The sequence below is a fragment of the Emys orbicularis genome, chromosome 11 (assembly GCF_028017835.1).
Source record: "Emys orbicularis isolate rEmyOrb1 chromosome 11, rEmyOrb1.hap1, whole genome shotgun sequence".
Classification (NCBI taxonomy): domain Eukaryota; kingdom Metazoa; phylum Chordata; order Testudines; family Emydidae; genus Emys; species Emys orbicularis.
Genome location: NC_088693.1, coordinates 58,955,586 through 58,970,231, shown reverse-complemented (window position 1 = coordinate 58,970,231; position 14,646 = coordinate 58,955,586). Strand labels below are relative to the sequence as shown.

The 14,646-nt window shown below is 38.5% G+C and overlaps 1 protein-coding gene across 1 annotated transcript in view; it reads left to right on the top strand.

The window, feature by feature from the left end:
- C2CD6 (C2 calcium dependent domain containing 6) overlaps nucleotides 1-11,866 on the top strand; it is a 49,486-nt gene extending 37,620 nt beyond the window's left edge. Inside the window, exons 10-12 of the mRNA XM_065412987.1 lie at nucleotides 813-893; nucleotides 5,544-5,930; nucleotides 8,864-11,866. Coding sequence (XP_065269059.1) covers nucleotides 813-893; nucleotides 5,544-5,930; nucleotides 8,864-11,866 — 3,471 coding nt within the window. The remainder of the gene's footprint in view (nucleotides 1-812; nucleotides 894-5,543; nucleotides 5,931-8,863) is intronic.
- The last annotated feature ends 2,780 nt before the right edge of the window (nucleotides 11,867-14,646 follow it).

Sequence of the window (14,646 nt, the reverse complement as noted above, 5' to 3'; positions counted from 1 at the left end):
TCGATATAATGTATTTATTCTAGATTACTGAAATGTACCCTCAACCTTAACACCATTCTAAATTAACTTTTGGCAGGGAATTATATTATTATAATTATTAAAATCATTGTGCATTCAAAATAAAAATAACTGCCATCTGCACTAATCTCAGTAGTTTGCTTCCCCCTCTTGAACTTCACCTAGCAAGAAGAGAGATTTCCTTTTGTGTCTTTGGCTTATGTTTGACAGAATGAGCTGATGAAAAGAAAAGTTGTAGTAACAAATGGTCTCTTTCTAGAGTTTATTAACAACATACAGAGTTACAGTTTGAGCTTACTTGACAGATTTAAAATGTCTCTACACGTCTCTGAGAATTTGCACATCAAAAAGTGTGACTCTGTAATGAAGATAACTCAGGAGGAGAAATTCAGATACGATACTGACAAATAACCTTCCACTTTTCACCTTTTTTGGGTTTTAGGCTTTTCGCTTCAAGGAAATGGTTGGAAAGATACAACATGCTACTGAGGAAGGAATCAGAAGCTGTTCTGACGCATCAGGTTTGGAGAACATCAGTATTTCATATTTTAAAAAACGGCAAGTGGCAAGGACAGTGCCAAAAACTGCGATTTTTGAGCCTCTTATCGATGCAAAATATATAATTCTCTTTGCTCACAATTTTAAGTATAGTTGGTGTGTATATATAAACGATTATGAACAAAATAACTAAAGAGGCCGTATTAGAGAAGGGAAATAGTCCTAGTCAGAGTCAAAATATGTGCTCCAGATTTTGGTCTTAGTTCAGTTTTAAGTTGTTTTTCCTTATAATTTAGGGAGATGCCATGTGTTTTAGAGATACTGCCATGCAAACCTGTGAGGTGAATTTTAAGGTTTGTGACAGGCTATTTGTTATGGTAATGATTAGTCAATGGATGACTTGCTAGAATTGGTGTGAATATTGGGAGGTTATGCATATGAGTTATCAGTAACCAGATGTTGTAGATGACCTATTGTGAGCTGTTACATTCAGTTTTATGAACTGTATTGGACATGTTATTACATATGAGATTTGACCAAAGCAAAAATCTACCATGGTGTGTGTTTTCAGTTATTATTAAGCAGTACACAGTAAAATTACATACAGAGATAGGGGACTATAGTTCTCATGTTGGCAAATATCCAGTATGTTCAGTATAAAGAAGTAAATCAAGTGATTGGAATACAAGTCAGCCTTTTGTGAATAAGACTGATGTTTTGTCAGTTATTACTATAACATAATAAAGGCTTTAGAATTGAATGTTTCAAATCTATAAAGGAAATATTTAAAGAGTATATTGTTAGTAGGTATCTCAGTAGTTATAGGTGAAATTGCATAAAGTAATCTGTTGAAATTTATTATCTAGTCAGCCTGGTGATCTAGCTAGTTTAGGAGATGAAATTTACAAAGTAAATCAGTTTTTTACCTGCTTTGTGTAACTTGGCAGTGTCCCTTAAACTTATTAAGAATAAATTAGAATTTAAACATTTTTTCTGCTTGTGATGCACATCATACCTTGTTAGTAAGATTAAGAATGTATATAGTTTCTAATTATTCTTTTCTCACCTGAAGCTGATTCACAGTTACAGGAAGAGCAGCTGTTTGGAACTGAGGTAAAGGTGTTTATTCCTTAAAAATTAATTGCATTTTCATAGAATGAAATGTTGATGTTTGTACTTAGGGTTTGAAATACCATAACACCCTGAAACCATTAGTTCAAATCTCAGCAGGGGTCAGCTCAGCTCTTCGCATTTCTGAGGTAGGTGGATTAACTCTCTGTGCTCTTTAACTCAATGGGTGAAATGCTGGCTCCATTAAAATCCATGGCAAAACTCCTATTGGCTACCAGGTGGTCAGGGTTTCATTTTATCTTCAAATGATGGTGGTAGTCATTTGGAAGATATGATATAAATGGAGGACCTGTCTATCCTGAGTAGACATTAAAGATCCCATAGCACATTTTGTCTGAGTAGAGATTTGCCCTCATATAATTGGCTAAAATTTTTCCTACCCAGTCTGTTTTATATTTTGACTTCCACCCTTCAGTGCAAGGGTAGCTGGAATTCACTTGTCTTATATTATATTATATTATATTATATATATATATATATATATATATATATATATATATATATATATATATATATATATATATATAGTGGACAAGGCTTGGAACACTTACCTCACACCTACTAGTTATGATGGAAAAAATCTTTGCCTTTGCACCACCACTAGAAGCACACACTCTCCTCCCACCCTGCAGCTGCAATGAATTAAACAGTCGCACACTGTTTATTGTAACATTTTGCTAATACAGTTTTAAAAATGTAACTTGAGTGTCTCTGATTTGTTGCTTTTATTCACTCTGGCATTATTTTTCCGTGCTAGATTGTGGTCATCTTTGTGTACGTTTTTTCCAATGTCTGTTTTCTTTTTTTTTTTCTTTCCCTCCACCTCCTTATATCCCTTTCCATTTCCTATATTTTATACTCTAACTTCTCTGCTATATTTGTCTTTCTCATGTCTCCCCAAAATCTTTCACAACCCTGACTTCTCTTTTGTAACTTTAATTATTCTCTCTCTCCCACCCACACCCATATATCTGCACATATGCATCCTCTCACGCACTTTCTCCCCCATTCATCCATGCTTCATAAATAGGGCTTGAAGAGCTTACCATACACCTAATAGCCAGAATGCTTAACTGGATTGGTTGGTGCCTGTTCAACTGGATTGGTTGGTGCCTGTTCAGTTAGAAAAATCAGATCCTGTAGTTTTATTTGACCCTCTTCCTTTGAAGCAAAAAAAAAAAAAAAAAGAAAGAAAGAAAAGAAAAAGAGGGAGGGAGAGAGAAGGGAAAAGTACCAAAAGTAAAGAAAATGAAGTCCGCAGCTTCTGAAAAACATTCATTTGAGCCCATTTCTCTCTTCCCAGCATAACTCCTGTTACCAGGATATCGTTTGTTTTGTGTTTACATTGTTTGCTTTCACAGGGAGAAACTCCACACTTACAGATCACTAGTTTGAGAACAATGCAAGTAGAAATATATTGCAGTAATTTTCATGAGAAGAACTTTGTTAAACTGTAAGGAAAGAGTGAAGGAGGGAGAGAAGATAGAGTGGAAGGACCCAAAGAGTTTTAAAAACTTTTTTCAAACCATTTACTTTTCATATCCATTTGACAGCCTATTCCCCCATTCATTTAAGAATTAATATGTAAATTAAGATCTTCAATAATTAATAACCTGAGGACGTTTTTTCTTAACTCACTAAAAACCATACACTGGATCAGTAAACTCTTTGGCCTGAGAATACATTTCCTATAAACACCTTGGCCTTGTAGATTATACAGCCCAAGATGTACTTGTTATCTCATAAACAGAAAGCACAAAGGCACTCCAAGTACCAAGCATAGTTTTAAATAATTTTCTTTTCTGTGAGTCACATATGATGCAAAGAATTTTCAGAGATTTAGATTTTTGTTTCCCCAGACAAACAAGAAAATAATCCTATTTCTAGAAAAGGGAATGTCTGTCCAACAATTATTATGATTACATCCTTCTCGCACCAATGTTGGTGCACAGGGCAGAAACTAGTCTCTTCCATCCCTCTCTGTCATTTGCAGCTGCTTCCATCCGTTCTATGGTGTTGAGATAGACTGGTCTACCCTCCCTTCTAAGAATTCTTAAGGTTTCTCTTGGGTGCCCTCATGTCTTCACACTAGTTGGTTTCCAATTGACAGCTTCATGTGGGAGTCTGTATGTTAGCATGCAGACTAGATGGCCCAAATATATCCAATGCTTCCTTCTAGTGGAGATGAGCTGCTGGTTGTTGATAAAGTCTCTCCATCCAATACCCAGAATCTTTCATAGGCATTTATTTTGGAAGGCATTAGTTTTCTATCTAACATTTTTAATAGCTCTCCAGCTCTGACAGTTAAACACTAGCATTCAGGTGACATTTGAGTTGAAAACTCTGTTTTGTTTTGGTACTGTATATTTTTTATTTCTATACATTGTTGAGTTTAGTGGATGCCTTTTCTCCTATCTTTTGATACCCCACTTTCTGCACTTCGATGTGGATGCTGCCGGTTCCAAGCCCAGATAAAGTGGAGATGCTTGAGAGCAAGGCTAACCAACTAGCTTATTTAAAACGAACAAACCAAGCACACACCTCATGGGTTATAGATATGATAAAAATGACTGTTTAATAGAGAACACTTTCTGACCCTTCGTGTTTCATGAAGTCTCCTGGTGAAAGCAGAACCCCCCAAAATTTGAGGCTGGCAGCAAGAAAACACTTCAGAGTCAGTTACTGGAACATGAGAACAATCTTTCAACTATCAAAGGGAGGGAGGTGGATAACTGTGGACTTGAAATGCTATGCATCTGTGAGAGCAGACTGACAGGAGTGACTAGCAAGTGCTTCAAGCAAGAGAAAAAACATTTAATCTATTCAGGTCATCAAGACAATGTACACTCAGAGACAGTAGCACTCATTATGACAGATTCTGTAGGAAAAGCCCTTATCTGGGAACCTATCGTCCAGCAATGCCTGTAATATATAGGAATTTTAAAAAAATCAAAAGAATGCTAACTTTGATCATGATGTTTACCTTTTCTAGGGGCCTGATCTTGCTCCCCACTGGAGTCAATGGGAGTTTAGCCATTAACTTCAGTGGGAGCTGGCTGAGGCCCTTAATAGAAGTACTGTAATGCTGATACATTTTATTTTAATGTAACATTTTCTCATTTCATTTACTTTTATCCTCCTTTCTGTAGCTTCTGTTTTATTGATTGGCATAATGTTGGATATTTAAAAGCTATTTACATGAGTTATTGTTAAAGGGGGATTTTTTATTTTTACTTTCAAATGTTTAAATAATATTGGATTTTTTTATTATAAGCAAAAAATCCAGACTGGGCCAAATTTACCAATTACATAAATGGTGGTGAAAGTTGATTATAAAACAGATGGGAATGGTAAAGTACTGCACAGATTTGATATTTAATGGGTCTGCAGATTGAATGTAATTTATAACAGTGTAGGATTTTCTCTAGGTAGTAATTTAGTCCTGGTCTGAGTGGGTGCATCTCCTTTTGAAATCAGTGTGAATTGTGCACCTGCTTTCGCCGGAGGTGAATTTAACCTGTGGTGTTGGGAACAGCATGGGCTTAAGTTAAAGTAGGGGAGCGTACTTTACCTTGCACCCTTTTGTTAGTTTCCCTACTCAGTGGGCCAAGTTTTGTTCTGCTACATTGTTGTAAATTCATAAAAATTAATGTGTAAAGTGTGATTGTTTTGCAAACTGCTGAATGCCAAATCAGTGCAATTTAACTGCTTTCCCACTGTACCAACTTAAATCTGATGGTTAACTATATACCACCATTTAGCTCATTGCTGAAATTGACACAGAGACTTCCATGAGAGTTGCCTCTACTCATTCTAGGCTGCGTTTTGGACTTTGACCTTTAAAAATATTAGTAATTATTAGAGAAAAAATAATTTTATTTTTTCTTTAATTACAGACTGAACCCAGCAAGGATTTTGACCTGCCCTTGAGAATTGCAGAGACCATACTGAGAAGTGTGAAAACAGATTTAAGTGATGCCCAGGAACATGCAGAATCTGAAGAAAATCCTCTTTCAGTTCCCAGAGAGACTGGAATATCTGCATCTACTATTTCTCAAAAACTGCCAACTAAGAAAGTATCTGAAAATCGGACGAGGAAATCTTCAGAAGATCAAGGCAAAATTGTGGACTCAGAAAGTATTATTGCTATAGCTCTAGAGAGGGAAACAAAATTGGGAAACAATCATGGCAAAGAAGTAATAAAAGATCTGGAACCAGCAGGCATATCATCAAAGAGGCCTGACCTGTCAGGTTTAGAAAATTATCCAGTAATAGAAATACAGGTATCTACTTGCAATATACAGACTGTTTCAATACATCAGCGTCAATAGTGAGTTTATTTAAAGTGCTCCAAACCTAGGTCTAACTATTTCTCTCAAACATAACACCCTGAGGTCTGGTCTACACTGGGGGGGGCTCGATCTAAGTTACACAACTTCAGCTATGTGAATAACATAGCTGAAGTCGATGTACTTAGATCCACTTATTGCGGTGTCTTCACAACGGTGTGTTGACTGCTGCCACTCCCCTGTCGACTCTGCCTGCATCTCTCGCCGAGCTGGAGTACAGGAGTCGACGGGAGAGCGCTCGGGGATCGACTTATCGCGTCTAGCCTAGACGCGATAAATCGATCCCCGTTGGATCGATCACTGCCTGCCAATCCGGCCGGTAGTGAAGACATACCGTAAGTGACTATTCTTTTTAAAATTTAAGTGAATTTCTTGTGATGGCTGTTCTGAGATATACATTGTGATGCCTGATGATAACTCATCCACCCTCCTCTCCACAGTGTTGAGGACTCTGTAACTTTTTTGTCATATTTAATTTTTTTAATCACTTTTTACTTAAGTAGTTTCCATCTCCCTTTGAAAAGAAATTGACATTCAAGGCTAAGGCTATAAGGGGACACCTAAGTTTCATTTCAGGGGCTGACGCAGGATTCATGCTCCTGGAGTCAGTGGCTTCAAGCTTTGAGAATTCTCTCCTTGGTTTTGCTCAGTAGCATGTATCCAAGAATGCTGAGTGTCTCATATCTTTAGAGAATAGCTATATGATATAAGTAGGGCCCTGTCAAATTCACGGTCCATTTTGGTCAGTTTCACGGTCACAGGATTTTAAAAAATGTAAATTTCATTATTTCAGCTATTTAAATCTGAAATTTAATGGTGTTATAATTGTAGGGATCCTGACCCAAAAAGGAGTTGTGGGGGTGGGGGGTCACAAGGTTATTGTAGGGGGAGTTGCGGTACTGCTACCCTTACTTCTGCTCTGCTGCTGGCGACAGCGCTGCAGATGTAAGTAATTCTCTGTGGGGGTTGAAAGTAAATTTGGGTCTAAAACATGGTCTTATCTATATGATCCCAAGTGTGAATTTAAACCAATATATTTATACCAGTATAACACACACACACCCATGTAGACACTCCAGTATGTGTGCCTTTTTTCAGGTTAGCTTATGTCGCTTGGGAAACGATTTAAGCTAAATCGAAAAAATCTACTTTTCTACCAGAATAAGTGTGTCCGAACAGGCAGTTATACTGATATAGTGATACAGGTATAACTGGTAAAACTTTCCCTTGTAGACAAGTTCTAAGTTCCTTATTTAATAACTAGGTACCGTGGAGAGGCATGCTTGCTTTTTCTGAAGGGGAACTGCTGTAGCTACTCTGAGCCAAATTTTCACCTACTCTTTCAGTTATAGTAATAATAATAGTGTGTGCACTGTTACTACATCTGTGCAAATAAACAGGCATTAGAATATGTAAAATACAAGTTAGTCTTCCAAATAACAGATCTGTATGTGCAGAAACTTGCTTGCGTGCAGTTTTGTGCATGCAAAATTAGAGGTGGCTACTTGTAAAATATGATCATCAGTGTCTTTTGCTTAACAAAGCTTTTTAGGTGAGATGCAGTAGCATCTTAATTTTATCTTCGTTAGTCTATGTTAGAGCCTTAACATTAACACAGAATTTTGAAGATTTCTTGATTTATAGGGTTGAAGACTGTGATTTTTGGTTGTCCAGTACATGTTCCCAAAGAAGTAGCACTAGGCAGGCAGCATGGTCAAGTCTAGTGATAAAAGCACAGGAAAGGGAGCCAGGCAATCCACAATTTTAATCTTAGCTCTGCCACTGACTCCCTGTGTGGCTTTGGGTAAATCATTTAGGCCAAAATATTCAAGCTTCAGTGCCCAAAGTCAGGCTGCTAAATATCTATGTAGACATAAAAAAAAGTGCTTTGATTTTCAGAGGGGCTTAGGACCCGCAGCTTCCATTGGAAGCAATAGTAGCTGCTGATGCTCAGCACCTCTGAAGATCAAGCCTCTTTATTAGGTGAATAAATAAGGATTTAGGTGCTCAACTTGAGGCACTAAAGTTTGAAAATGTTAGCCTTAATCTGTGTTTGTTTCACTGTTAGGCATTTATTTCCATTTTACAATCTCACACAGGGCCGGCTCTAGGCACCAGCAAAACAAGCTGGTGCTTGGGGCGGCACATTTTTAGGGGCGGCATGGCCGGCGCCAGAATGCCTAGCTCACCTCCGCTGCCGCTCGCGCGCCGGTACACGCCCTCCCTCCCAGGCTCTCAAACCTGGGAGGGAGGGGGAGATCCCGAGCGGCCGCGGCGCGCGAAACAGCTGTTTCGCGCGCCGCTGCTCCCCCTCCCTCCCAGGCTTGAGAGCTTGAGAGCCTGGGAGGGAGGGGGAGAAGCAGCGCCCGCGCCGCGGCCACTCGGAGTCTCCCCCTCCCTCCCAGGCTCTCAAACCTGGGAGGGAGGGGGAGATCTCGAGCGGCCGCGGCGCGGGCGCCGCTTCTCCCCCTCCCTCCTAGGCTTGAGAGCCTGGGGGGAGGAGGCAGGGCTGGGGATTTGGGGAAGGGGCGGAGTTGAGGTGGGGCCGGGGGTGGGGTAATTAAAAAACGGGGGGGGGGGGGGCGGCCGCCAAAATTGGTTTTGCTTTGGGCGGCAAAAATCCTAGCGCCAGCCTTGATCTCACAGAAATTTTATTTGGATTAATTTAATGTTTGTACACATTTTGGGTATTAGTCATATTGAAATTTATCATAGAACATTTTTTCTTGCTTATGTTTTTATTTAATCAGTCTTGAATAACTGTTCTGAGAAAATTAAATAACTGGTGCACTGTTGTAATATAAGAAATTGTTAATTAATCCCCCCCGGAAAATATTTTCTTAGTTGATTTGTGTTTTATGTTACAGTACCAGCAACCTATTCTTAGTGGAGACAAGTTTGAACCTTTTTTGAGACATGTAGGTAGAACACAATCAAGTGCACAGAATGAAAAGAAAGAAGATCAAGAAGTGCCTATTTTCACTCTTCTGAAAAACAAACTTTCATGTGCAGAGATTAAAGAAGACCAAGATCCACCTGTCAAGGCATCTTCAACATTTGCAGCAAGAAGTCCAGATATTATTTTAAGCAAGAACGGTCAGCACCTGTCCATATTAAAACTTATAGAATCAAAAATGGAATTAGAGGAGGATGGGATTAGCGTTAAAGAAGAGTCCCCAACACAGGCTATAAGAACAGATTTGCCAGAGAAATGGCATGAGGAAAGACTTTCAGAAACAGAAATAGTACGTCTAAACTCTTTTTTAAGTAAAACTCTTGAAGACTTTCTTATAGATAGACTTATAAAAGTAATAATGCTAAAATCTGTTTTAAGCAAAAATCTTGACGGGTTTGTCGCAGAGAGACTTTCAGAAATAGGGATAGTCACAAAGATAGAATTAGGAGAAGAATACCAGAACCTACAGAGTATTATAGACGGATCACCAGTTGTTTTAGAGAAAGAGTTACTTGAAAAAGGAAAAGATATTTCCAGGGAAAGGCTTTCAGAAGCAGAAATAATAAATTTAAAATCTGTTTTGAGTAAAAACCTGCAAGATCGTCTCATAGAGAGATTTTCTGAAACAGGGATAATCACAGATTTGGAGTTAGGAAAGCAGCACCAGAACCTATCATTGCAGGGAATTAAAGATAGATCACCAGTGGTTTTGGAGATGGATTTAGCTGAGAAAATGCATGATAGTTGTGAGAAGAGACCTTCAGAAATGGAAATAAGTCTTAAATCTGTTGTAAACCAAAATCTACAATATCTTCCCATAGAGAGGCTTTTCGAAACAAGGCTAATTGAAGAGGTGAAGTTAGGAAAGGAACACAAAAACTTTTCTTTGTCAAGGATTGATGAGAGACAACCAAAGCCTGAGGCAGATTTATCGAAGAAGAGGAATGGTCAATCCAGGGGAAAATGTTCAGAACCTGAAATAATAATAAAATATCTAAGTCAAAACATACAAAACTGTGCCGCAGAGAGTCATTCACAAACAGGGATAAACACAGAGATGGAGTTAGGAAAAGAGCACCCAAACCACTCAATGCAGATCATCAAAGTCAAATTGCCAATGGTTATGGAGACAAATTCACCTAGGATAGGACAAGATTGTCACAAGCAGAGGCTTTCAGAACAACAAATAAATCTAAAATCTGCTTCAGACAAAACTCTCCAAGATTCTCTCATAGAAAGACTTTTGGAAACAGAAATAATGAGTCTAAAGGATTTTTTAAACAAATGTCTCCAGGATCATCTCCTAGAAAAACTCTCAGAAACAGGATTAATCACAAAAGAGGAATTAGAGACAGTACATCAGAACCATTCCTTGCTGAACATTCTGGAAGGACAACCAATGACGCTGGAGACAGAATTACACAATATAAGCCAAGTTCATTCTGGTGAGAGTCTTGCTAAACCACATATAATAAAAGAAGAACCTGTTTTAAGTGGACATATACAGGACTTCCTTCTTGAGGTACTCTCAGAAACAGAAATAATGAATCTAAAGTCATTTTTAAGCAAAAAGATCCAAGACCATCTTGTAGAACGACTCTCTGAAATAGGGTTGATCACAGAGGAAGAGTTAAGAAAGATATACCACAATTTGTTTGTGCTGAGAGCTAACAAAAGACTGTCATGGGATGTGGAATCAGATTTACCCGGGGAAGAGCAAAATCTAAGTCTAAAATCTCTTTTAACCAAAAACCTTAAAGATAGACTTTCAGAAACAAAACTAGTACATCTGAACTCTCTTTTAAGCAAAATACTGAGGGAAGATCATAGAGACAAACTTTCTGAAACAGAAATAAAAAGTCTAAAATCTGTTTTAAGCAACAACTTGCAAAACCTTCCTATAGAAAGTGCTTCAGAAACTGGGTTAATCAATGAGATAGAATTAGAGGGCGTATGCCAGAATGCTAAAGGAAAACCACTGATAGTTACTGATACAGATATACTTGAGATAGAGCAATGTCATTCTAAGCAGAGTCTTGATAAACTCACTATAATAAATGAAAAGCCTATTTTAAGAAAAGAGAAGTTAGAACTTCCTGTAGAGAATGTTCCAGGACAAGTAACATGTGTGATGGCAAATCTAATCAATGAAACCAAAATCAATAGTGTAATACACCTTCCTCAAAAAAATACTTTAGAAAAAGAGAGTCAAGACCCACAAAGTTGTTTTGGTAAAGCAGAAGTAGCATATTCAAACACAGATTTTGACAAATCTTTAAAACCAAAGCCCCCGAATGAGACTTTGAAGGGAACACATGAAACAATAGACTCAACTTCCTTACGTGCCCATGATATTGCTATCCAAACAGAACTTAAGGAATATCTCTGCAAACCAACACTGTCCTTTCCCGTAAACCCTCAAACATTTATCTTTGTACATTCAGGGTCTGAGGAAGAAACTAAGTCACCAAACAAGTCTCATGAGAAGTCAAAAGGCAAAAAAAAGCATGCTAAGCGTTCTAAGAAGCATGTTGCATCATGCTACCCACCCCAGGGACAAGTATTAATGTGCACAACGTTTAAAAAGGAAAAACATGGTTTGAATAACTGTCAGGAGATCTTAAAGGGAAAACATTCTGAACCACCACCTCCAAGATCTTGTGTTTCAGAAGCCAAGAAGGATTCAAAAGACTCAACAGTCTCAAACATTTTGAAAAAGGAAAGCCTGAAGCAGAAAGCTGAGCAAGAAAGAGAGAATGATAGGAGACCAAAGAAATCACTTAGCAAGTCTATTAAGATACCAACAGCCACAGTGTCTGAACCACAGCTACAGCACTCTGAAAAAGCATCGCAAGAAAAATCATACGTGAGTAGTTTCCATTTGACTGGTGTGCAGAAGGAAATAGACCTGTAAGAATAATAATTTTCTCTCAAATTTCCACCTCATGAATGTCTGAAACAGAAAACTAAATACATGACTTTCTAAATATCTGGAGGCAGAATTATTAGTACAGTGTCTCTTCATAAACTGATAGCTTCCAAGTAGGCAGGCCCGACACTGAAATCATTGTTACCCTTCCGCCCTAGTCCTCTTCCCCCTCCCCCCCCCCCCAAAGTGTTTGTAATGTCACCCAAATAGGGAAGAAAAATCAAAACTAAATACCTCACTCTTCTAGCTCTTCCTCAGCTTCTCCCTGCCAGGGAATTCAAAGAAAACCAGCATTTCAATTTCTCTGGCATGTTAGTGAAATAATAGTGAATAACTATAAATAATGTAGTAAGTTTACTAGAGAGTAAATGTAGCCTCTAGTCTACATTCGCAAAGGGGGAATTTGGCAGTTTTTTATAGTTTTTGGTTTGCCTCAGGCACTTAGAGACATCTAAGAATTTGGAATTTGAGATGTTCCTTTTACCCACCCTATGTTCCCTGCTTCCAGTGGACATGATAAAGGATTATGCCCCATTGAAGGGTACATGACCAAGGACTGTAATACCCACAAGTCCTTCTCAGATAAAGCCCAGAAGCACCAAAAGACACTCTAATCCAGAATCTCTACCTGCAGAGGCTTTGGAGGTGAGAGTATGGATGACTTTTTCCTAAAAAGGTCTCTCAGGCATGTGTAGTGTGGCTGGTAAGCCTCCCTCAGTGCCAAGGCCTGAGTCAGACCTCCAGGCTGAAAGGGAGCTGTCTCCTTTAAAAGCTCCCTTCACCTATTCTCCCAAAGGTGAGGAGCGGTCTCTTTGATTTGTTTGCTGGGATTGACTTTAGTGGAACTGCCCAGGTGAGTAAGGTATGAAGGTTTGGGCCCTGTTGTATTAAGTTAGATGGAATATATGAGCTACGTGTTAACATAACCCAATCACTGTCCAATATTAAACAATGTTAAACAAGGTTCAGGTTTTGGTATGCAGACACCTTAGCCTGCTCGGTACCATAGCAAACAAACCATTAAAAATCCTTTTAAACCTTTTATTAATGATATGAAAAAGAAGGAAAAACAGGTAAAGCATTTGAAATATAAAGTATTAAGTAAGACTTTTATTTTAACAACATTTCTTTGTTCCCTTTCCTTTTAGCTGGAGAGAGTTTTGAAAGGACCCTCCTTCCCCCCTTGTTTGACAGTCTTTTAGATGGTATTAAGGATGGAATAACTGTTCTTTTGGGTAAAAGAAGAAGTTAGTTGAGATGGGCTGGAGCTGCTGTTGTTAAAGTCCAATCCCATTTTATTCCAGGTGGTGTCTGGGATTTACCTGGAGCTAATAGGGGTGGATGTTTCCTGGGTCCTTCTCTCTGGCCTGATCTGATCAGGACATCTCTCAGGATTAGGATGATGAAAGCCTGGGGTCCCAGGAGGTGGTGGCGGGGCAGCCATGATGGTGAAACTCATTTCACTAGGCTCTGTCTGTTTTTTTTGTCTTCCCCTTCAAAAGCCTCTTTCTTTAAGGACCCAAAAAGGGAATGATGGGTGGAATAGCCAATTCCCTCCTTATTATGTCCACCAGTTAGGCCTAATATTTGACACACGAATTTTGGTTCATTAATTTTTGGTTCCACATTTTCTGTTTTTTTTACCAAGCATGATTTTAACTCAGTCCTTGAGTTATATCGATGTGGCCTTTTTGTTTGGACTTAGTTTTTTTGATTGATTTTTTTTTTGCACCTGTTTGTAACATTAATTATTAAAAGCAATTTAACTTACTTTTTATTAACATTTGTTGTTATAGGTTATTGTAACAGTTTATGAACTTTTATATACTTTTTCCAGTTAAGCTTACAATTAAAGTAAATTTGTAGGCCCAGTTATTAGAACAGCCCTCAATACTGATTCAGTCAAAACTCCAACTGACTTGGTGAAATTTGCTCTAAATTAGGAAAAACTTGAGATATTTATGGGCTGCTTAAGGTTACATTTTAAAAACATAATTGAATAGCTGAGAGTTAGTATGGCTTTGTGAAAGGTAAAATTGGAGCTTGCCTGGTATAACTAAGAGGAGAACTTGGCCATTGTATCGGTTAGTTACCTTCTGTCTAGATCAATAGACAATGAAACGTCTGGCTGAGAACAGAATGTAATCCACTGTATTAAAACAAATATTTGGATGTTTGTATGAAATGTACTAGGTTATTACCCCCAAGCCTATTTCAGACATTAGGGCCTACTCTCTCTTTCTGTTTCTATACATTTGTGTCATTTTTAACATGTCTTTTTTATTACTGTTTTGTTACATTTATTATATCTATCAGGGTACTCACTACTGAAGAAGTGATTGAAAGAAGTTGTTACTCACCTTGTGCAGTAATGATGGTTCTTTGAGATATGTGTCCCTATGGGTGCTCCACTGTAGATATGTAAAATATCCACTAGCTTGTGGTGTGACTCAGTCACCTCTTGTAATGGTATCTGTAAAGCTTCGGTCCTGGAACAGTTTGAAGTCATCTGCGATAGATGGCTGTCTCATCATCACTGTCTCATCTGGCGATAATGATGAGAAATGGATTTGAGGGGTAACTTCCTCCTCAACTCCTCCTGTTCCTCCCTTGCCTTTTTAGGGGATTCAGAAGCCCTTGCAGCAGCTGGAGGAGTGTGTTTCCTTGGTTTCTGGTAGGCCACACTAGAACTACGGGAGGCCTGTTGTCTTTGAGCCTGCGAGGGATCTCAGTATAGCCATTGCGAGGGTGGGAAGGAACCCTGT